Genomic DNA, 24,849 nt, shown 5'->3' with positions numbered 1-24,849 from the left:
ATGTGCGATTTTCCAAGTAGCTTCTGCCCTTTTCAAGCCTCATCATCTTTCCAGAATATTAGCACAATTCCTAGCAATTCACTTTCCATGACAAAATATTGGGTAGGGACAAAAATGAACTTTTTTAAACATTATTTTTATTATTTTTCAAATCTTGGGAGTTTAGATCTCCAGAACCAGAGAGCAGTGTTTTGAACCTAATCACCTTTGAATATAAAATGCTTAAGAGATGCATTAAGCAAATCCCTGTTCAGCCTCCTGGAAAAATGTGTGCTCTTCAGACATCATCCTCCCTTCATCTCTTCTGAGAAGAGGTTCAGCTGGAGAGAATGAGTGGATGGCCAGATTATTTATGGAATACTGAAATAGTAATTTCAATTACCAGTCTGCAATCAAAGTCAGCAGCAGTTACAATCTGTAACTGGACGGGGGCCTTTCAGTGAATCTGGGTGAAGTGAGAAATAAACCCTCAAGAGGTCTTAGCAGAAGTCAAAAGCACAGGCTGTGGTGAGAACTGGTTATCCTGGACAAAGTGTCAATCCCTCTCCAGAAGTGACCTTAAGCAGATATTCTTTCCATTAAGAAGCATGCCCAGTATAGCATTATCCTGCACTCCAAGCACTCAGTGGTTTAAGCCCTACTTGAGACAGAATTTCTGATCTTAATGCCATATTTAACAGATACTGATGGGCCTACCTTCCTTTAATTTGTTTGACTTCTTTAATCTAGTCTCAGCTTACATGGTCTTCTGCATCAGTAAGATTCCAAGTTTGGTTTTGTTTTCCTTTTGAACTAGTTGTTTAAAAACACCCTGAAATACCTTTTCATTTTTTGTTAGCAGAATTAGTAATGACCTTCCTGAAGGCTGGCTGTAGCCAGGTGGGGGTTGGTCTCTTCTCCCAGGCAACCAGTGACAGAAGGAAAGGACACAGTCTCAAGCTGTGCCAGGGGAGGTTTAAGATGATGTTAGGAAGAAATTCTTCACAGAAAGAGAGACTGGACATTGGAATGTGCTGCTTGGGGAGGTGGTGGAGTCACTGTCCCTGGAAGTGTTTAAAATAAGACTGGAAGAGGCACTCAGTGCCATGGTTTAGTTGATGAGATAGTGTTGGGTGATAGGTTGGACTTGATGATCTTGAAAGTCTTTTCCAACCTGGTTAACTCTGTGATTCTGTGATTTACCTGTTGTGTCTGCTGTAGCCTTAGGCAGAAGCCACAATGAGCAGCCCATTGCCTCTGACAAAACACAGGCATACACTCTCTGCTGCCTTTGACAGAGGAATATATTCTCCACCCTTCTGGATTCTGCAATTTCTAGACACGTTTTAGTGGCAGCCCTTGAGTCCAGGGCTCAGGAACCTCCTTGTGTTTCAACTGCACTTGCAAATCGGAATTATTCACACGAGAGCCTGAGAACTGGGTAATGATTTAACTACACTTCGGCTGTTACCTCCCACATGATGTGATCGTGTGAGTTCACGTTTTATCTCAGTTCTTCTTCCTCTTCCTCATCTTCCATTTCCTCTTCTGAGTCATCCTTATTCTTAGAACTGTTGCTGAATTCAAGGTTCCCTTCAATATCCAGCACCTGCAAGTGCTGTAGGTTTTGGAAGGTACTTTCCTTCAGTGCTCCAACCGCAATCTTATTAAACCTTTAAACAAACAAGAAGGCCTTCCTGTTAAAATAAACTCAGCTTCATATCCATCACAGAAATAAGGAGACTAGGAAGAAACCATTCGACAGAGTTACTCTAACTTTCTGCACTCCAGCAGTGCAGACCCCTCTGAGTGGATAAAGGAGGGGCAAGCAGGTACTGGACAGGGAGCAGGCAGATGCAGTGCCTGAACAAAGCTTGCTGACAGCACTCCTATCATCACAGAGCACCTGCAAGAAAATATTGGCTAACATGAAGTATCTCCCAGTGATTTCAAGTTCACTGTTCAAGCTTTAGAAACCCCTCTACTTTTCTCCCCTCTTCTCCCTTCTATAACTGTACTCTGCAAGGGAAAAAATCATAACCTTAGAATTCTGCCCCCCACAAATTCTTTCTCTTGGTATTCTGCTTTCTCCTTCCCAGAGAGGAAAGGCCTCTGCTCCATAGCTCACATGTCCAAGTGTAACTTGGTTTTTCATCAGATTCTGTGTCATCTCTTGACAGATTTATTCTTTCCCCACAAAACTCAAAATCTAGGTACAAAGTATTCCTTTAGAAACCAAGCAGCATGCAGTAACCTTTCATCTGTTATTTGAGTTTCCAAGCACATAAATAAATTAACCTGCAATTTAAGAAGCTCTCCCATATACTACTTAACCTTGAACATGCTTACAACCTTCTGTCTAACATTCCAGATGTCTATCATTATTCCACAGTGCTGCATTGACCATGAGCCTCCCATTAAGAAATGCAACTTAGGTGGAGTTGCCTCTAAAATATGTTAGCAAAACAAGCCTTGAAATTCCTTTTTCCTCTCTGTATAGAAATATAGAATGTGGTCTGTCATTTCTGGTTGGCATCCAAGCTTTCACTAAAATCTCATAAATGGGAACAGCTGAATAGACAGACTGCTCTAATTTACACCAGATTTTGTAATTTTATTTGCTTGGTATGGAATAATTCATCCAAAAAGGTATGCTTAGAAGTGTGCAGAACTACAGAAGAGTTGAGCTGCATATAGACAAAATAAGGCCATGTTTAGTCTTGTGCAGCAGACAGCCTAGGCTTTTTGGGCAGGTCCATTGGATCAGCTTAACCAAATATTCTGTAGGGGTTCATAAATTACTCTGAGCAATATTTTCAATAACATTCCATCAGATTAAAGCTGAATGTATTACTGGGCCAGATTCTTGCTTCACTTCTTGAGGTAGAAATCTCTGCTTAAATCAGCTACATGACTACGAGTTTATATTATATGCAGAAAAGATAAGGACCTGCCACCTATAAAAACAAAGTCCTCATCCAACTGATGAGGTAAGAAAGAAGCAACAGAAAAGCTTCTATACTGTCACAGCTGTAACTTGCCATCTGCTCCTGACAAAGCTACAAGGGAAGGCACACAATTTCAGGATGAGTCATTGCATACCTCACCAGAGGGAGATTTGTCGCAACCCATGGCCAAGAGACACAGACAGGCAAAGCTGTAGTCCTACAAGTGGACTGGAACTTCTAGCTCTCAGTGGAACAGTGGAATATGCCATCATGTTAAACAGTCATTTCCCAGAAGCTCCAACGTGCCTAACACATTGCCATAAGCACAGAGAAGGCAAACTCTCCCAGCAGGAAGAGCTCACTCTGTGTACCCACATCTGTCCTGAGCAGGTGAACATGTACATCACTATAAAACAAAGTTTCTTATTTAGAAGGTTAGGATTGTAAATCCTTCAAAAAAAAAAAATTATAAAATGGCTGGAGAAAAATCTTGTGTGCTGAAGTAGAAACCTGACCTTACCTGAGGTAAATCCCCTTTATATTGGGTGTGGACTCAAAAGCATTCTCTGAAACTGTTGTGATCTTGTTGTTCTGGAGATAGAGATATTCCAGAGACTCTGGCAGGCCTGAGGGGATAGAAGTCAGCTGGTTGCCAGCCATGTCTAGTGACTGCAAGGAGGAGAAAAAAAGGGATGAGATAAATAACTTCCAAAAGAGATTTGCTAACAGATGAGCTTCCAAAGACCAGTTCTATACACACCCTCTCTTCCTTTGGGAGTGTATCCATTGACTTCTATCTACACACATGCATCCAGGTCTGTAAAAATACACAGACATGTATTTGCACTTCTAAACCACTCTGTATGGTAGCAGTGCAGAGGCAGGAATTTGTGCAGAGCTTATCCAAGATGTGCTGTGTTTGGTAACAGGCTGTGTTTCTCTCACTTTGGTGAGCCTCCCTTCTGCTGAGGTCAGGTGAGTGGTAAACACTGTGTGCAGAGTGGAAACTGCCCACTGTCAGCCAGGCAGGAAGGTGCAGCTTGAGTTCATGGTGGAAAACCTGAAGTGATATTTATTATAGCATAAGCCAATCTGATCTCCCTCTAGCTTGCATCAAGGGAAGAGTGGTCATGAGAATTCCGCTCTCTCACACTACCATCTAGCTTGGTGATTCCACATGAGATACCATGCTGGTTTGTCTAGGAGCTCCAACATTTCTTTACCTTTGTCCCCAGGCTTCAGCCCTTGCATTACAAGGCTAATGAAGTGTCTTCTTCTGAGCTGCCAAAGCACCTGAGATTGACCCCTGCAAGATTCAGCACAATCTAAAGTTATTCTTTCCTCTCTTGCAGCTTCTGTCATAAGATGGTAGCAGGGCAGCTCCGCATGTGTGTGCAAGCAAGTTACAAACATCTTACTAGCAGTTTGCAAGAGGCAGACTGGGTTTCAGATATTCATGAGAATTCCCTGGAAGCTGCTACTGCAAACACTTCACTGGCTAAGGTTAGTGACTAGTCAGAGTCTCCTGGAAACACTGGAACAGAGAGAACGTACAAAGACATCTGGACTGAAGGCCATGATCACCTTTCAGGTTAATTTGATGCAAGGAAATGGCTCAAGAGAAGTGTTTTGTTCTGAACTGCAGCACTTCCACAGCACGAGGCTGACATACTGGTTACACGTTAATCAAAGCTACACTTCTGCAAACAATTGTCATGATTTCAGTGGTTTATTCTCCACATATTCCCAGTCTGGCAGAGCTGTGTAAATATCCAGCTTGGCAACTGCAGACAGCCTTCAGTGATTTCCATGGAAACCGTGCGGACTGGAGGCTGCGCTGCCTACATGCATGATCTTACGTGATGGTGACTTGTCAAATCCACTCCAGTGCACCAACACATCAACCAATTGCACAGCTAAGCACTTACTGATTATAAAAAAAGATACATACACACTGCCATGGAAATGACTAACAAGCAGCAAGGCTGCTGCTTTGTTCTGGAGCAGCAACCAATGCAGTTAGTCTCACAGAATTTTAACTAAGTGCTATTAACCTTATTTAACAGGAGCAGAGTTTGCTGGGAGTAGGTTCCACTGAAGGGCCAATGTTTGATTCAGCAATGCATTACTCTGGCTTGACAGCAGAACAAAAGCAATGGGAAGTAGCTCTGAATCAGGCCTTTCCAGAAGGAAAGTTTCTCATTCCAACTCACACTAAAGCTGCCTATCAGATCTCATGACCCATTTTTCTCTGCAAATGACAACAAGGCAGATGACAGTGCCTACATTTGATCAAGGTGCTGCAGTGAAACAGTTGAGCATCTGTCATTCTGCACAGCCTCTTCCTTCCAGACTAGTTCTGGTCTGAGATGCAACGTGCTTGTGCACACACACGTACATACCCACAGCAGGGAAGCACCCAGCAAACGCCAAGTGTATTACGAGAGCCATGGAGCAAATCTGCAGCCGATGCAAGGCAGCAGCTCTACAGACACTGCTGCTGCACTCCTGCTTCACTTTCATTGAAAACCAGCCATTGTTCACTCCCAGAAACAAGAGGCATGGAAATGCTCACACAGAGAAACAGGGGCCAGTGTGACACACGCTCTGTGTCCCTTGACCCTGATCTGCTCTAAGATGCAGTGACCTAACCAGATGCACCCTAGCTGGCTGCCATATGACCCAGGTAATAGCTTTTACTGCAGGAAACAGGCTGCTGCCTAGAAGGAAACGCAGACAAATCCTTCAGCCAACCTAACAATTCCGAAAGGTCACCCTGCACAGAACAAATGTGATTGTTCCTGCCTGCCTTATGGTTTGTGTTTAACTTTCTCCAACAACTAAGCAAATGAGAAGACTGCTGATTGAATCCAGACCTCCTAGCTGCTATTCAGGTGCCTTAGCCAGCTGAGCTGCTAAATCCTACAGCTTGGCCTGTCTGACTATAAGCTGATGTGGGGGCTTTGAGAATTAAAAGTGGTTTTGTTTATGCATTCCTTCCTCCTGCTGTCTCTCTTCAGAGCTGATCTTAAATCTTTTGGGAGACAAGCTATTTGAAAGGCATAAACTCAGTTTTAATGACAACATCCTCTAATGTTTATCTGAAAATGTAGGACAGAGTTTTGGGTTCAGAAAAAGAGATCTTTACATTTCCTAGAATCAGTAGTACATTGTAGAGCACCACCCTGGCCAGCAGTGGGAGGCACCCAGCTCTGGTACAACAGCAAATCATTTCTGCTTCAAAACCCAGAGGGTGTAGCACTCAATGCAAAACAGGAGACCCAAGCACATCTAGAACTGGTGCTAAAGAAATGGGCTCAGGCAGCCAGAGGAGGATGTGGACACTACTAACACAGTTAGGGAAGGGAGTGTTTCTACCTGGAGACTGCTGAGTTCTCTCCAAGCTCTGGAATAAATGGAACTTATTTTCAGTTTATTGTTGCTCAGATACAGTTCTCGCAGCTTTGTCATCCCAGACAAAGTCCCCTTCGGGATGATGCTGATCTCGTTCTCCTTCAGCTTCAGAATCTGCAAGTTCTTTGGGAAGCCATAGGGCAGAGTGTGGAGATTGTTTCCAGAAAGATCCAAGGACTTGAGTTGCCTCAGTTTACGGAAGGCCTCCCGATGGATCTGGGGACTCTTGAGCTTATTGTAGCTCAGGTTCAGCTCTTCAAGGAAGTAGGTAGTGGCAAAGTCATTCCTGTTGATCTCTGAGATCTGGTTGTGAAGGATCATGAGCGTTTTGACTCGCCGGGGCAGCCCACTGGGGATCCTCTCCAGCATGTTGTTGTACAGGTGGACAGTGTGCAGCTTCTTCAGGCCCTGGAAGGCTAACGGGTGAATGCCTCGGGCTTTCAGTCTGTTGTTGTGGAGCAGAAGGTACTCCAGGTTCTTAATTTGAGTCAGGACATCTCTGCCAATCACCTTAATTGCGTTCTTCTCCAGGTGGAGGAGGATGATGTTCCGAGGTAACCCACTTGGGATTTGTGAGAGGTTATTGCTTGACAAATCCAGATACTCCAGACTAGACAATTTCCTTAGGAAAGAGGAAAGAAAACACTCTCCATTCAGATTCTGTGTGGGGAAACAACCACCAGCTTCCCCTAGGACTTCACAATCTTTGCTCTAGTTATCTTTTTTTTTACCCAACACAGCCTCCACTGCTGCCATTTTATTTTTTTGTGGACAGCAAAGCAGGGAGCTCCAGGGATTAGGGATGGGCACTGCTACTGCTCCCCATCCACACTAGCAAAAGAACCTGCTAGAGTCCACAGACATCCAAACTGTCACCAGCTGAGACCTGAGATCAGTTCTGCAGTCTAATGCTCTCTCAGCTGACATCACAGATAGCAGCATATGAGGAACTGCAGTGAGCAAATAGCACAAGAAAGATGCCATGGGAGCACCATTACAGCACAGAATTCAGCTCTCAGTTTCACAGAAATGTAGCCTTAGCATGACTAATTTTGTCTCTCTGGAAGTGTCTAGTAAAGCTGAAAAGCAGGTCTGTCTGCTCTTTAGATGATAAAATACTGCTCTTGTGAAAAGCAGAAATGCTAATTCAGTGTCTTAGACTAAGGCAGTGAACTTCTCCTGACCCTCCAGCATTATGGAAGTGAGTCAGGGCTAGAGCTGCTTTGTGTAAGCTACTGAATCTGGAATCCATGGACTCAGTTGAAGCTAAAATAAATCCTGAGACCAGCCACTTATACCAACTGGATGTGGTATTACATGCCAGGACTGAGAAGCCCGGTATTGCCTTGGATTTCAAGTCAGTTTCTCAGTTCAAATGGAGGCTTTTCATCTTCATGGCACTCCATAACCCACTGCAGATGACTAGGAAGTTTTCAGGACTCACAAAAACTAATGATATATTACAGACATTAGTTGCTGGTTACTACACTGCTAGGCACAGCTGCCCAAGCATGCTCTAAACCAGCAAGTCTACTATTTGGGCAAAGCACTCCCCAGCCTGGGTACCTCCCAACAGTGCTGTGCTGAGTTGTACAGACAGCGGCACGAGAGCAAGGAGCAATATTCACTGTGCCTCAGCCATAGCCACTGTACCCTACCATCCAAATCTTGAACAGAAATTGTATGCCCCACATGAGCTGGAGTGGACACAATGCAGCTATGGTAAATCACTAAGGGAGTGGAAAAGCAAAGCACAGTTTGATATTGCCAAGCCTGGAGTTCAGAAGTGTTTACAGAGTTAAGTTATAGGAAAGAGAGATTCTGTGATCTGGATGCTTAGGGAGAAGAAGGGCAGCACTCGGTGCAAGCAGAGACACAAATGGTAACTTTCTGAAGGGCTAAGTCCCAGGTTAAATTTAGGACAGCCAAAGGCTATTTCTGCTGCAGGAGTTTGAAGCAAAGCACTGCATCCCTGCCTACTGCAGTAATCATCTGCACTGCAGTACAGCTGTGCCAGGAACTCACACCTCTCTATCTGGGACTGCTTGCAAGTGACATCCACAGAAACACAGACATGGCTTTGGTGAAGATGGAGGCCTGGCTTTAATATCCAGTGAACTGCCCTTGACACTGGGGAGGTCCCAGGTACCCTCAACTTCGGGCTGGTGTGGAAGAACAGAGGCCAGCTTTCAACACTATTCTAGGTGGTCTTTTCCCAGCAGGCACTTAGGACCTGCTGTGATTTGGTCTGTGGCAATCAGGGAGTGATGTAGCCTGATGTTCATTGTTGTGTCCTTGGCGTAAAAGTATCCTGCAGCATGAATTCAAACCACCCACCTAGAGCTTTGCTTTTGAAGGGCAGCACCTGCAGATAAGACTTCCCATACAGCAGAGAATGTCATGGGGCTTTTCATAAAGGCCTGGTTTACTGTGTGCTTTGTTGAGTCACTGTACTGTGTACTTTGTTCAGTACAGTGCCAGAGGAGGCACACACAGACAGAGATATCACCAACAGAGCTCAGGCTCACCAGAAGGTTTCGTTGTCCATCCCTTCATTACTCAAGTAGTTGTTCTGCAAATACAGCTCCCGCAGACCTGTGAGTTCACTGAAGGCTCCTTTGGGGATCTTCTCTAGCCTGTTGTTCTAGAGTCACCAGAAGCACAGAACTTGTTATTTGGCATGAAATGACACAGGACGTTCACAAACAAAACATAAAACTAAAGTCCATGTAGAGATTCCCCACAGAAACTGCTGGAATTCTAAAAGGATAGATAAAAGCATTAAGAATTCTACAAGGACACCTGAAACATTCACACTGGATTCGTTAAACCTCCCACAATCCCCACACACACAATAAAGTGATGGCCAGACTGGACCAGACTCGTGTGCTAACTAATACAGACTGGATACCACCACAGTCACATTTGGCTGAGAGCCTCAGTGAATAGTGAAAGGAATAAAAAAAAAAAAAGATTTTTACATCTAAAGTGCACCTCTGGGGCACTTCTGGTCCATTATTGGCTGTCTGTCATTTCTCATGGTCCTGTTTTTTCCCTGTCAAAATACCAAGGTAAAGGCTACTACTGACAGGTGCTGACTTGACAACAAAATGCTCATTCCTCTCTTGAGTTTTCCTGTCCTCAGCACAGCTGGGTACAGCAGGGAAGGACAGAATGTACAAAGTGTAGTCCTCAAAGTCTGAGACCCCTGTGGGAGATATTTATTACCTAAAAATTGCCAAAAAAAATGCAGGGGAACAGTAACTTCACGCTTTGCAGAGAAGTTCCAGAAGTTTGTAGGATCAGGCTGTTTGCTTTTACTTTTCTCAAAGCTGGAGAAACCTGTTTTCTACAAGACCTTCATGGGAATTACCAATGAAACCTTCAAGGGAAGAAAGGCTTGGAGACAACACAGAGCTGCCTAAATCCAGGGGCTGATAACAGGCTCCAGCCTACAGACATCCAAGGAGCTGTCAACACCAGGAGCATGTGGGACCAGACTCCCTACCACTGCAGCTCTCCCATTGTTAAGGGGGCTGGGATCTCCAACACAGACACGATGAAGTGCTTTTATCAAAATCAGATGACATGGAATTAAAAATGCTGGAGACTAGCTAATATCGCAACTTCTGTGGCTGGAGAAGTTGTAGCAGTAAAAAACATCACAGATCCAAACCTTCCCTGTGTCGTCGGAATTGCCAGCTCAGTAGCAAACAAAAATCACTGATCCTAGGAAACAGTTGCCTGTGTGAAAGGAGTCAGTGAGCAAAGCCAGCACATAGTGGGTAAGTAGCTGTCAAGAAAACCAGCATCACCAGTGGCAAACAGAACTGGGAGGCCAGCCCCTGGATGGCCATGGAGAATGATCTACCTCCTTGTAGCAATGAATGCATTAATGCAGGGGAGAGAGCAACAATGCTGCCACACAGGCACTTGCAATTCCCTCCTCTGAAAGCACAGAAAAGCATTTTTGATCACTGTGAGCACTTCTGGTGTTTTACAGAAGCACACTGCTACTTGTGAACAGAAAAGGAAGGACATGGGAGACAGCAACTGTTGAGGGGAGAGCAGAGGAGATGGGCCCAGGAGCGTTTCCAAGTGCACTAACTGGCTTGGCTGTGTGGTTTGACTCCTACCCACCCACACAGTACTTTGGCACAACCCTAAAGGAATACAGAACCTTGTTGCTGTTACCTTTAGGTGTAGTTTATAGAGTGCTGGAGGAAGATTCTTGGGAACATACTTCAAGAAATTGCTGGACATGATGAGTATCTCCACGTTATCAGAGCCATTGAACATATTGTCAGGCAACCCAGCATCTGAAAGCTTGTTGTTATGCAGGTACACAGATCTGTTGGGAGGAGAACAAAATATAATCAGATTGTGAGATCTGGGCAGGAAGGGTTGTTTGCCATGAGAAAGCTGCTTAAAAACATCTTTCAAGCTTTTCTTCTTTCCCTGAGATAATTAAGATCTGTATTAAAAATGTGTCCTTTCATTTAGCAAGGGATCAAGATGCAAGCCCAAATGGTTGGTCCAAATTCTCTCTGAAACTTAAGTCTATTCAAACTCCAAACCTGCCTGTGAATACACATTTCACAAGGACCTTCATCTTCTTAACAAGAAACTGAGTCTAAGACTATGCAGTGCTTTGAAACAAAGCATGTCAGTGTGGTGGCCTCACTCCAGAGGCCTCAAACTCATTGATAGCTATGTTTAATTTCTGTTTGCCATCAAATCTGGGCTTCTTGGGCCTCCAAAACTAACCTGCTGATCTTTTCAGAAAAGGCCTTCTCTCACCACTCCATTCTTTCTTTCCCATGAAGGCTTGGAGACAGCCCAGGTAACAGTTTCTCTCCTACTCCTAGGCATGGAGGACCGACAGAAAGAGAGCAGATACACTCAATCTGGTGTTAATGAACCTTTGTGATCAAGACAAAGACAGTTTCTTATTTTGCCTTTGTCCTTCCTACTTTTAGCTTTTAGTATCCACAGAAGAGTTTCTCCAATCAGGTTTTGTAAATGGATCACATTTTTTTTTACACAAGCTTCGATTCTGTATCAAACACTGGACCCCTGTGAAGTTTTTCCTGCATTTCACTGCCTTAGCTGCTAAATGAACTCATTTGACTTCTTTTTAACAAAAGAAATGACAGAGTTTTAAAATCATAGAATTGTCAGGGTGGAAGGGACCTCAAGGATCATCCAGTTCCAACCCCCCAGCCATCAGCAGAGACACCTCACACTAGATCAGGTTGCTCAGAGCCACATCCAGTCTGGGCTTAAAAACCTCCAGGGATGAGGCTTCCACCACCTCCCTGGGCAACCTGTGCCAGTGTCTCACCACCCTCATGGGGAAAAATTTCTTCCTAACATCCAATCTGAATCTACCTATTTCTAGTTTTGCTCCATTTCCACCAGTCCTGTCACTCCCTGACACCCTAAAAAGTCCCTCCCCAGCTTTCTTGTAGCCCCCTTCAGACACTGGAAGGCCACAAGAAGGTCTCCTCGGAGCTGCCTTTTCTCCAGACTGAACAATCCCAACTCTGTCAGTCTGTCCTCATATCAGAGGAGCTCCAGCGCTCTGATCATCCTCATGGCCTTTGTCTGGACACATTTCAGCACCTCCAGATCTTTGTTGTAATAGAGGCTCCAGAACTGGACACTGTACTCCAGGTGGGGTCTCACCAGAGCAGAGAGAGAGAATCACCTCCCTTGACCTGCTGGCTACACTTCTCTTGATTCAGCCCAGGATGTGATTTGGTTTCTGGGCTGCAAGTGCACACTGGTGGCTCATGTTGAACTCATCATCCACCAGCACCCTCAAGTCTTTTTCTTCAGGGCTGCTCTCAAGCCAGTCCCTGCCCAGCCTGTATTGGTGCCTGGGATTGCCCCAACCCAGATGCAGGACCTTGATGACTTTGATTCCCTCTTCCTTTCCTGTGTTTGCCCCAAGATGCAGCAGGCAGCTAAAACTGTTGGCAGGTTAAAGCATTATCAAAGTGTGCTTTGCTAACTTGCTTTTGCATTCTTTACCAGTTGCAGAGAACTTGGCAACACCTTTCTGGAAGGAAGGAAAGGCTCAGTATGGAAACACAGCAGTGCAGGTCAGAGCCACACTGAAAATACTGCTCACCCTGCACCTCAGCTGCACTTTTAACTCACAACTATTTGCCTTTCTCAAAACCTTGCTTTCCAAATAACCACTCTGAGACCATGAACTCTGCTGGGGGAAAGTAAGCCAAATGAAACAAACATGTTAGGATTTTGTATCAGCAGTCTTGGAAACCAGTAAGTTACTACTGCTCTGAGTAAAATTAGCAGTGGTACAGGAGGGTGTGAAAATCACTTCAGGAAAGTGCAAGAATATAAAATCAAAACACAGCAGCCCCTGCAGCTCAGCTTTTAAGAGAGACCACAGGTATAGATCCAGTTCTTTCATGGTGAGACACTGCCAGAAAGCAGGCAGTGACTCAGCCTTCTCAGCTACAAGACTAAAAGCCTGGTAAGTACAGAGTAGCTTCAGCTCTCGGCAAATTCAGTGGGAATGGTGAGGTCTTCAGTTCCCTAGAAGCCCAGCTGGGTTAGTTATGATTAACCACTTCCAAACTTGGATGCAAAAATTGCTACCAACAGAGTTTGAGATATCTTTGCAGAATTAAGATGCTGCAGCATCTGTATAGACCACTTAAAACACTTTGGGGAAAAAAACATTCTCTCACAGGAAGTGCTCTGTGTGAATTTGAGACGGACCAAGGTGCTGCACCAGATCCAGCTGGGAAATCACAGCATGAAATCCCAGTATCCTGTGATGGCCAGGTGTGTCCCTTAAGACTCTCCCATCTTTTTTGGGGGACTTTGTCTTTGTGGTCTTCTTAAAGGTACCTGTACCTTAAAGTACCACACCTGGGGTATGAACTTCTGAAGGTGCTAAATTGCTTAGCTGTAATCTAGCTGAGTTCTACTCAACTGCACTGAGCACTTCACCCTCAGCCTGATTCTGTTTTTTGAAATGAGTGGACTGTAAGAGTATCAGGGAGTTCATTTCCATTTTGAGAAACCAAAGCTGCTCCATTCCACTCATAACCAATACAGAAAGAAAATGGAGACTGTTTCATTTTAATCTGTGCAAAAGTGTTTGGCATCCAGTAAAAGCCCTTGGAATGTGTTTGTCTGAGAGCTTATTTGATCTTTCATGCAGAGAATAACAAACAATCAGCTTCTTTCCAAAAATCATAAGCAGGCAATGACATGGCTTAATCACCTATTTTCTTATCAGCCACCAACTACACCCAAGCAGTGGCAGAATTCTATTGTAGTTTCACCTCCCAGCCCCTTACCTCAGGTTTGGTTTCTGTCCAAAGGTGAGCCCATATATCTTAGTCAGATAATTGGCTGCAAAATCTGCACTGATCAAGGTATTTGGTAGGAATTTTGGAGCCACTGTTAGCTGTAAAAGAAACATACAGGGCAATTCCAATTAAATCCAACAAACCTTTTAACCAAGTATTAGATCAGCAACAAAACACTTGGGAATTTATTTTCTCTAAGGAGGTAAAAACAAATTAAACTGAACGCAGAGTGCATGAACAAAACCAAATTGTCCTCACTCACTAATCTCTCCAGGAAGGAGACAGACTTTTGCTCAGAGATATGTGAGTGTTTGTTTTGGTTGGAAGAGTCCTGTCTCCTTTTGATGGAGGAAAACAAGAAACTGTTATTCAGAGAGCAAACACTTTGCTTATTATTGTTCCTAGTTCCTCAGTTTGCTGTGCCAAAAAGGTCCAACCACCTCACAGGGGCCTGCTGCTCTCTTATGGAAGCCTATTGCAGGAGGAATTGTCACTTCATGTGTCTGTTCCAACACTGCATCCATTTATGGACATCATTTCCACAGAGGAGAGGGCAGAGATGCTTCTGAGCCAAATGATGGAATACCAGATAAAACTTCCAAGCAAAGCCCTACTGTAGAGTGAGACTTTGTTCATTAAACAAACTACAGAAAGGTCCTGTCTCCAAAACTTTATAGATGATGGGAAGTGTAGGATTTGATGCTTTTGCTCTTGGTCTATTGCTGGGCTTACCAGTGACTTAAAAAAAAAGTAATGCTAGGAACATCTGCATCTGACCAAAAATTGGTGGGATAAAAACTAATGATCAAAGAAGATGATTATAGAGTAGTTGCATAATACAACAGTGAGGTGCACTGAGTGGCTGCAAACAGCAAAGTCTTTCATCTAAGAGCCAAGAATAGGAGTTACAACATAGGCTGGAGGAGAGGCTTCTGCAAAGCATGAACCCAGAAGATGTATGCACAAAGATGAAGCCCTTGGGAAACAAATGCTGAACACAATGCAGTAGTAGATATGATCCTTGAGTACAAAGCAGAAGACTACTGACCTGCAGCAGGCAGTTGCCATCCCCATGGTTACAGGTGTTAACTACAGCACCAGCGAGCTTACTCTTACAGTATTTTATGTACATACTGACAGGCTCTTGATAGAACAGCTTTTGTAGGGAGATGCCCAAGTCTCTGTCATATAAAGCTTGGAAATCACAGAATGTTCACAGAATGTTAGGGGCTGGAAGGGACCTTGAAAGGTCATCCAGTCTACCCCCTCCCCTCAAACCACCAGAGCAGAGTCATCTAGAGCAGGTCACGCAGGAACACATACAGGCAGGTTTTGAATATCTCCAGAGAGGGAGATTCCACAACTCCCCTGGGCAGCCTGTTCCAGTGTTCTGTCACCCTCACAGGGAAAAAAAAAAATCCTCCTGTTTCCATGGAACTTCCACCATTGCCCCTTGTCCTGTCATTGGGCATCATCCAGCAGAGCCTGGCTCCAGCCTCTGGGCACTAATCCCCCTTTACATCTTTATAAACATGAATGAGGTCACCCTTAGTCTCCTCTTCTCCAAGCTAAAGAGCCTCAGCTTCCTCAGTCTCTCCTCATAAGGAAGATATTCCGCTCTCATAATCAGTTTTGTTTGTTGAGAGAGCATTGGACTCTCTCAAGCGGTTCCCTTAAGTCCCTCCTGAACTGAGGGACACAGATCACAATGAGAAACTCTGAGCACTGGAAGACAGGCACTCATCTGACTAGAAGGTCTGACAGAGCCTCAGAAAGCAATGAGCCTCTACTGTGATGTGGTGTTGCAAACAGACACAGGAAACAGACCTCACCATTTTCATCCCTGTGGCACAGTAAAGCTTTCCTCCTGCAACAGAGACTGTTAGGTCATAACTTCTGTACAAAACAAAGGGCATGGCTCAGATATGTGAAATGAGAGGCACTAGAACCACAAGAAAGAGAAGAGAGGAAAAGAAGTTTCATCCAAAATGAATTTTCACTTGCTCAGGAATTTGCTTTGGCATTTCAGCACTTAGTCATGAGACTAACTGACCTTCACTGGGGGACTGCTTGAAGGATTAGTGATGGATTGTTGTAATTTAGCAAAACTAAAGCTGCCTGAGTGGCTTTGTCTGGTATATTACCCAATCAGCAGCCTGCGTTTCTCCAGATTCGATTTTCTTGCAGCTTTAGTCCTGGATCTTCCTTCCCATGAGGCAGGTAGAGTTTCTCCACTGCTAGCTGATGCATTGAGCAATGAACTCAGGATTACACAAAAGTTCTAAGCAGATTGGGAACAAGTTTCCTTGCTTATAACAAGCTTTGATATTGACAGAAGTACTGGATCCACTTTGGAGATAAGAGGAAATGTAAAGCCCTCTGTCACCAAACCCACCAGCTTACAGTAAAGAAAAGCTCAGGACTTGGCCTACAGTTTGGTGGGAAAGGTTTCTGTTATTCACAAGGTTTGCTGTGGATACTATGAGATAGATACAAGTTATGAGAGTGAGGGGAAAGACTAAAAAGGAAATTCCAGCACCCTGGAAGTACTGGATCCTCACAGGCCACAGAAGGCTTTTAGTCCATCACGCCATTTCTTTTCTCAGTGCTTGTTCAGTGAAATAGAATTTAGCTACATCTACTGGGATCACAAGTGAGGATAAAGCAGGGTTAGGTTCAGCCATAAAACAAGGAGCAAACCACCAGCAAATCCCTGCTCTCCTCCAGACACCACAGTCACTTGATCTGCAGTGATGCAGCCTGAAGCCAATCTGGTTTGTCCTGGCCTGTGCTTTCTAAAGAAATGTGTTCTTTTGGTGGGCCCTCAGCTTCTCACTGTAACTGCTTCTGACATCCGCTGAGGGCTGCATTTTCTTTTGGGATCCTTTTCTCTCTGCAGTAAAGCCAGAAAAGCCAAACACTTTGTTGTGTCACAGAGGGAAAATTGGAGTGCAAAGTTCTGGAATATTAGTCACAGTCTGTCTTGTTCCTTTTTGGGGAGTTCTTAACTGCCAAGATTGTTTTATGGAGATGGTGTTTGAAAGGGAGACAAGAACACAATGTTTCTGCACTAAGGAATGGGTTCTATTCCCAATCACTGCATATAGAAATCCATGGAGTGATTCTGGATATGTCTTGGCCTGACTGAAGCTTAAAAGTGGCCACATGTATATAAACAAAACACCAAAAGGTCACAGATTTTAAGAGTATAATAAAAGATACATACAGACATGCATAGAAATAAATAGAGAGGGAGAGGGAGGCACAGAAGGTCAGGGGTTGGAGACAAAAGAAGCTCTGTCTGAAGTCTTAACTTATATTTTCCTAGTTTCTTCTGTAGCAAATATTTGTGGACAATCACTGGGGATAAAGAAAGCCATAATGGGAGCCACAAAGATGTAAAGGAATGTGAGAAATGATTTCATCTCCTAGCCTTGGCAGGAAAGATGAGCTTCTGTCATGGCATCCAATCTGGGTCACTAATAGGAAACCACTTAGGATCTTCTCGGTTAAGAAGGGAACTCAGCTCCCACCACTACAGCTAAAAGAAGAAATTCCTAACTCGTGCAGTTTCGCTCTGTGTGGGTATCCACAAGAACACAAGTCAGGGAAACCTGGACAGCTTGTCCTAGATCCTGACAACTAAACACATGTATGGGTTTGTTCACAGATCTTTCACCCAGCCTCCTCTGATGAGATATGCAGCATTCCACATCAGTACCCCAGGGCTTATTTGCACACAGGCAGCTACCAAATCTGCATGCAGTGATCATCTAGAAATCACAGAATCACAGAATGTTAGGGGTTGGAAGGGACCTCAAAAGATCATCCACTACAACCTCCCTGCCAGAGCAGTGTCACCTAGAGCAGATCACACAGGAACTCATCCAGGCAGGTCTTGAGTATCTCCACAGAGGGAGACTCCACAACTCCCCTGGGCAGCCTGTTCCAGTGTTTTGTCACCCTCACAGGGAGAAAAATTTCCTCCTGTTTCCATGGAACTTCCTATCCTGAATTTTCACCACTGCCCCTCGTGCTGGCATTGGGCATCACCCAGCAGAGCCTGGCTCCAGCCTCTTGGCACCCACCCTGCACATCTTTGTCAACATGAATGAGGTCAATGCAGGGGCTCTCTGCACCTCCCTCCACACACAAGGGAAACCTTTCAGCAGCTGCACAAATAAACAAATGTCCCAAATATGGGCACCCTCTTACTTCTAGCACACTGATTGTCTCGACCTTAGGTGAACTTGCACTGGAACATCACCTTACCACTCTTTTACCTATGTAGGATATCAGTTTTAAAAGAATTGAAGACTTGCTTGTGTAACTCAGAACTCGATTGGAAAAGAACTCTGAAAGCCTTGTGAGCCTCTTACCTTATTGTTTGCCAGGTACAGGTAATTCAGGTTCTCCAGATGCTCAAATGCTTCCTCTGGCAACCCTTAAAAACAGGAATAACTAATCAGTGACATTGGCAACTGATTGCCTCTCTGAGTGACAATACCAAAGGGTAGCTTTCTCTCAGAAAAGCTCTTTAATGTGAGATTTAAATATTTTTCATTGTCACTGGAAGAATCTGACTCAGATTTATTCTTGTCTTTTTTTTTTTTTTTAAAAAGAACCCAGACTGGTAAGAGCAATGGAAGCCCATTCCAATCCTAAGCATGGGAGGCTTGTGGCCAGCTCCACTGGCAAGGATCAGGTACAGAGCTGTATGAGCTTGCTGCATAGCTGATCATCAGTGCTCGCAGCAACCATCTGATAAGTTTCTGTTGTCATTTGCTCATCAATCTGCAGCTCATTTTTCATGGAAGGACATCCTCTGAGGTTGTTTAAGGATCAGATCAATCTGATCTATGGCCATGATGTTGCCAAAATAACACCAGTTAAGTGTGGGACAAAACTCAGCCTTTGTTCTGCTCCCCACAATCCAGATGGCCACACAGTAACCAGTTCAGAGAGATAATCCAACTGGGAGCTTACCCTCCCCCACAATTATTCATTTTCATCTGAGTCACTCCACATCCAGCTGACCACAAGCACAATTGCTGCCACAACGGAAAGGTTGCAAATAACATTTTCACCTGGCACTGAGATAACCACAAGCCAAAGGTGAAACTATTTCCTATGTCAACACATATGGGGAACTCAGGGCTGTACTGAAGCTTGTGAAAGAAACACCAAGGCCCAAAGATAACAATCACAGAATCACAGAATTACTGAGGCTGGAAAAGACCTTTGAGATCATCAAGTTCAGCCTATGACCTGACACCACCACATCAACCAGACCATGCCACCAAGTGCCACATCCAACCTTTCCTTAAACACCTCCAGGGACAGCGACTCCACCACCTCCCTGAGCAGTCCATTCCAGTGTCTGATTCCCCTTTCCCTGAGAAATTTCTTCCTAACATCCAACCTAACCCTCCCCTGGCACAGCTTCAGGCCATGCCCCCTCATCTTGTTATCTTGGGAGAAGAGCCTGACCCCCACCTGACTACAACTTCCCGTCAGGTAGTTGTAGAGTGGGATCTTACCCCCTGAGTCTCCTCTTCTCCAGGCTGAACACCCCCAGCTCCCTCACCTTCTCCTCAGACTTTCCTTCCAGACCCCTCACCAGTCTGGGTGCCCTCCTCTGGACCTGCTCCAGCACCTCGAAATCCTTCCTGAAGTGAGGGCCCAGAGCTGCACACAGTGCTTGAGGTGAGGCCTCACCAGTGCAGAGCACAGGGCAGAATTCCATCCCTGCTCCTGCTGGCCACACCATTCCTGATCCAGGCCAGGATGCCATTGGCCTTGTGTGGGCATACTGCTGCCTCCTGTTCAGCTGTTGTCACCCAGCACTGCCAGGTCCCTCTCTGCCAGCCTGCTCTCCAGCCACTCATCCCCCAGTCTGCATGGGGTTATTGTCAAGGTCTGAAAGCACTAAGCACCTTCCCTGTGCTGTGTCAGAGTGCTGTGTTTGGGCCCTGCACATAACATGTCCACATCCTCAGTAAGGCCTGTTCCCTGTCACTGGATCATGGAGGATTGTGTTCAGAGCAGCTGGGTAGCACACAGGTTAAACTTGGTTTTATCTCTTACGCTGCACATCCTCCTCTCAAATGTTTACTCCGGTTCCTCCATTTCTTTTGCTGTCCTTCCTAACCACTTGTCAGGTTTCTCCAATAAGAAAGTGACTTAGCAAGCAAAGCCTGCCTACAAAAATCCACCCATTTGGAGAATGGTAGAATTCTGCCTTATTTGCCACACAGATTATCTGCATTTGTACCAAAGTGGCCAGGACTGAACAGGACTAAACTGCACTAACTGACTAGACTGAGCTAAACCAGCGGATTAAGAAACAAGGTCAGTCAGAAGGAATTCATTCAGCATGTAGACATTTCTGGTTCTCAAGTGTCTTGTGCTGATGTGCCTGTGGGACCAGAGGGAGTTTCCTGGATGGGATCTCACGCCACAGAACACAGTGCTGCTGCCAGGACTGGTTCACTAAGGCTGCATTCTTATATACTGACTATTAGACTTGAGATGATAAAGTGCTTCCATCATCTGTGTGATGGCCAGAGGAGTCAGGCTTGTATCTAGCCACTCCAACCAAAGAAATCTAACACACCTTGGCTTTCCTTATCAGCTGTCACTGGCCTCAGTGCAGCAGTTGGTGTTGTGGAGGCACCAAGCTGTGTCCACCTCCCAGCCCTGCTGGCTTACCTTTTGAAGTCAGCCTGTTGTTTTGCAGATTGAGAGTTTCCAACCTGTAAAGTCGAGAGAGCTCTTCTGGAAAGATTTCTTCTATCTGGTTATTCTATGAAAATGGAGAGTATTAATCACTAGAAAAGTAACCCAAGAAGGATCCCAATAAACCCAGACTGCAAATTCCAGCAAAATTTGGAAGGGAACCCACCACGTCAAATGACTCTCAAGACTTCTAGAACCCCATAATGAGCCAAACTCAGATCTCAAAACGAAGACATCCAAACCCAGCAGCAGTTGAAGATCTGAACCAAGTTTTTGGCTTGTTCTCATCTCCAGAAATACCCAGCTTATGCACTGGTCACACACCATGTGTGTGGCTGCCTGGCAAGACCAATAACCCACAGTCAAAGCCGGTAGCTGTAGCAGAGCATCTGTGCCAAGGCTGGCACCATGGATTTCCAAGCTCATGACTTCTGTCATTTATGGGATGCCTTAAAAACAACTCTTCCTGGTCAGGGACAGTTAAACTGGGCTTGCTATCTCTAGTTCTGTTCTCAGGGGGACTGCCATCAGATATTCATTAGCATGCTAGCTCACATTTTGATCGCTAATGAGTGATTCTCAGGGACCATCAAGGAGTGGAAGCCAGGCCAATACACAGAAAGTGACAGCTGCTGCTCCAAAAAGCTCCCTTGCTTTTGCCATGAGAGGCAGGAGGCAGGGCTAGCAGATGCCTGGGAGAGCTCATTATAGTTTTTCTAACTGTGCTGCACTTGGATGAAAAGCTTTGAACAAAATCTGCATTTCATCCATTGAACAGAACTGGCAAACAGAAGCAGTAAACAAAAAAGCAGTTGGCTGAGGGCCAAAAAGGCACTGAAAAACCTGCAAATTCTGCCACTGCTCAGAGGAGGAATGGCTGTGGGGCTGACACGCTCCAGCCCTGGGCACTTCATCAGGTATTAGAGAGCAGGCAGGGAAAGGATGTCTGCCTGAATGCTGGTCGTTGGGATCAATTCACTAATACCAGAGCACAGAAACCTGCTGATGGTGAAGCATCCCAGCCCATCCTTTTTAAAGACACCTCAAAAAGAAAGGTCTCCACCACAAACCGTAACCTTAGCTCGGCCAAAAACTCTTCTCTCTGGGAGAGAACAAAGATTTGCTACGTTTTTTCATCCCTAGATGTGTGCAGAGAGCACTAACGCTGCACACCAGGGGTCTGCCGAGCAGCACCTGGGCCTGCTGCACCTCCTGCTTCTAGGCCAAGCCGAGAAGCCACGGAAGGAGCCGGGTTGGACGAAGACAACGGTAGGGACCTGTGCGACCCAGTCAGACCCCGGGGGCAACTGTGGGAGCCGGGCAGCGCACGCCGGCCCAGGGCCCCCCGTCGGGGGCCCGGCTCCCTTACCTGCAGGGAGAGGTGGTTGGTCAGCTCCGGCAGCTGCAGCGGGAACTCCTTCAGGTCGATGCCGCCGCAGTCCACGACGCCCTCCTGGGTGCAGCCGCAGTCGCGGGGGCAGGCGGGGCCGGGGCCGTGGCCCGGCGGCCGCCGCCGCTCGGGGCCGCCCTCGGGGAAGTCGTTGTCGGCCGACGGCGGACGGGCGGCGGCGCAGCCCAGCGCCAGCAGCCCCAGCGCCAGCAGCGCCCGGCCGCTGGCGGGCATCGCCCCTACAAGCCGGGAGTCAGGGTCAGGCCCCGGCGGGACGGGACGGGGCCCGGCCCGGCTGAGCCTCCCGCACCTCCCGCCCAGCGGGTCCCTGGCTACAGCCGACGGCCTGGTAGCATCCGCCGCACCGTCCCTGGCTCCTTAAGTTATTTATTGCTTTTGTTTTTCATACTGAGCAGTGCCAGACGATCCCGTAGATTTTAGAGGAGGTTATGCAGTGTTATTTGTATGTAGCTGTTGGTCCTCACAGTTCTGCCTAGGGAAGAAACTTCTTAACACAAACACGGGAGTGAGTCAGGCTGTCAGGATGCCTCTAGCAGGGGCAGCTTCATGTTCATCGAATAATAACATAATCTCATGGCTACTGAAAACAAAATGGGCTTCTTCTTGATTTTGGACAGTGCTGATCTGAACCTCAGAGGCCTGGCTAATGCTCAGTTTTTATCTTTCTGGCAGCAGGTTAGAATAATGCAAACAGAAGTTGAATATCTCCAGGACCAGCCAGCTGGCCCTAATCCAACCCCTTCGGTTTCAGTCGTTGCCCTTCTCAGATTCAATACACAATTCATCTGCAGGAAGGGCTGCTAATGGCTACCCTTTCGGCCATTCTTCACACAAGTACTCAACACTACAGGCTGATCTCCTAAGGTGAAAAAGGGCAAGGGCTATATCTCAAAGTAGTCTGTTCACCTCTGCCAGACCAGGTTCCTTCTCTACAACAGAAACAAGAACCCCACCCACCACCCCCCTCAGAACCAGACTGCCAACAGTCAGAACTGGCACACCTCTGCATCCACACAGGGTTCTGCTGCTTTGAACCAACCCATGACAACCTCTCACAGACTTTGGGTGCTGGGGAAGCATTGGAAAGATTCTCAGTCACAGTCAAAAAAACCCTAAATAACTTCTTTAAATACTGACTTGTTCTGGAAGGAATGGGAGAAGGTGGGACCACAGGACAGAGCATCCTGAGACACAGATGGTTCTGCTGTGGTCCTGGTCCTTGCTGTCACCATGCTGGGTGATTTTAAGCATTTAACATTGATGAGTTGAGCCCTTCTGCCCCTGCCTCACTATTCCACAGGTTCCAAATCTGTGAAAACTGCATATAATGAAATTAAATCTCTTTCATAAAACATGCCAGAGGTCAGACAAGTGTTCCTCATATGGCAGGTAGATATCAATAGTGGGATCAAAACTGGCCATATGAGTATGCCAACAGTGGATTTAGTAAAATCCTTAGGATTTGGTGACCTAGTCTCAGAAAATATTTCAGAAATCTTACAGAAAATAAGCTCAGAAAATAATCCCAGAAAGTATGACAGATCAGATCCCCAACAAAGTGCTTTTCCCACATATCAACTTACTCTTAATGATACAACAAACAAACCCCAGGTTTGTTCTGTGCAGGTCACAAGCAGCCTTGCTGTAAGAAAACCACTGCTGTTCCCTCAGCACACAGCTATGGCACAGTTGGTATGGGGCTCTACAGATTTGCAACAGGCTGACTTTTCCACACACAGAGATGAAAAGATGTTAAAAAATTCATGTCTGACCTTTTTGTCTACTGTACCCTAAAACTTCTGAGGCAACCTCACCCCCCTGTCATCAATGTGTGCAATGCCTTTGAAGCAAATGCTGCTCTTGTGCCACTGAGAGATGCCTTGGATACAGAAACATCTGCTTGCATCTGGAATGCAGGCAGCAAACCCAGGCATGATTCTGATTTTCTTGTAGTTGAAGTAACTCACTCTATTTCAGCTTATTCCCATGGGCCTGATCCAAAGCCTTATTAAGAAACTTTACTAAAGGAATAGCTCAAAGTCCCCCTAGAAAGAGTCAGTCCTCTTCCTTTCTGTCAGTGGATCAGGTCCTTCCACCCAAAGACTGGAGTTACACTGAAAGCAGCTCAGGGCTTTCTGTGGTTGCATCCTTCTGAGTCACGGCAGAAGCACCACTGATCTCTGCACTTTGCTGCCACAGCACCAGAGGCAAGATGCTACAGAAGGCACAGTCCCAAGAAAGAAGGTGAAGTTTCAGCAGGTACGGCATGCTTCTGTGTGGTTACAGTTATCTTAACAAACAACAGCCTCATGCTCCAAACATCTCATCTCTGGATCTCCTATTCCCCACACACATCCTCACAGGACACACAGAGTGAAAAACATCCTTTCCTTCACTATCAACACATTAACTGAGCTTGTTACACTGCATACCCTTTCCAAAGCTGCAGCTGAAAGGACAGGCTGCTGGATGCTGACAATCCAGCTTAAAAAAAAAAAACAAAACAAAACAAAACAAAGTGCTGAGAAACTCACCTTTGCTGTCAGAAATCAGATGAATGGAGAAGAACATTTCTCTGGCCCCCACAGGCTCCCTCAGCTCATGCCATGTCAGTTACATGCACTGAGCTCAGAGTGAGTCTCCCCTTTCCAAGTCAGATCCTTTCCAGATGTGAGCAGCAGGATCAGAGCAACAGGCAACCCTCTACCAACGAGTTTCCTGCACTTCCAACGAAATAGGAGAGGAATTTTCCAAAGTCACCATATGGGAAAATGTGAGCAGGAAAGAGGAAGCAGCTATAGTCTGAACATAAAGAACTGGGGAAGCCACAATCTCCCATTGCTTTTTGTCAACAGGGTTTGCAAGACCCACAAGAGATGCCAAAAGCAAGCATGCTGGAACTGACAGAGGAGAAGCAGAGCCGGCGTGCGCTTGAGCATTTCCGTGCGAGACACCAGAGCTGCACCAGCTGTTACCACATCTCTGCTTCCATCTGCACTCAACTCAA

General features: G+C 45.7%; 1 protein-coding gene across 1 annotated transcript; it reads right to left on the bottom strand.

Moving 5' to 3' along the window:
• Positions 1 to 1,459: 1,459 nt before the first annotated feature.
• Positions 1,460 to 24,413, bottom strand: PODN (podocan). The gene is made up of 10 exons (XM_054384173.1): positions 24,377 to 24,413; positions 21,801 to 22,060; positions 20,405 to 20,498; positions 18,073 to 18,137; positions 13,682 to 13,791; positions 10,536 to 10,692; positions 8,870 to 8,985; positions 6,306 to 6,963; positions 3,448 to 3,596; positions 1,460 to 1,652 (listed from the first exon to the last, which is right to left on the bottom strand). The coding sequence occupies exons 1-10, from the start codon at positions 24,411 to 24,413 to the stop codon at positions 1,484 to 1,486; spliced, it is 1,815 nt and encodes a 604-aa protein (XP_054240148.1). The 3' UTR covers positions 1,460 to 1,483.
• Positions 24,414 to 24,849: the final 436 nt, after the last annotated feature.

This window comes from Indicator indicator, chromosome 10 (assembly GCF_027791375.1).
Source record: "Indicator indicator isolate 239-I01 chromosome 10, UM_Iind_1.1, whole genome shotgun sequence".
Taxonomy (NCBI): Eukaryota; Metazoa; Chordata; class Aves; order Piciformes; family Indicatoridae; genus Indicator; species Indicator indicator.
This window is presented reverse-complemented; position numbering and strand designations above follow the sequence as displayed.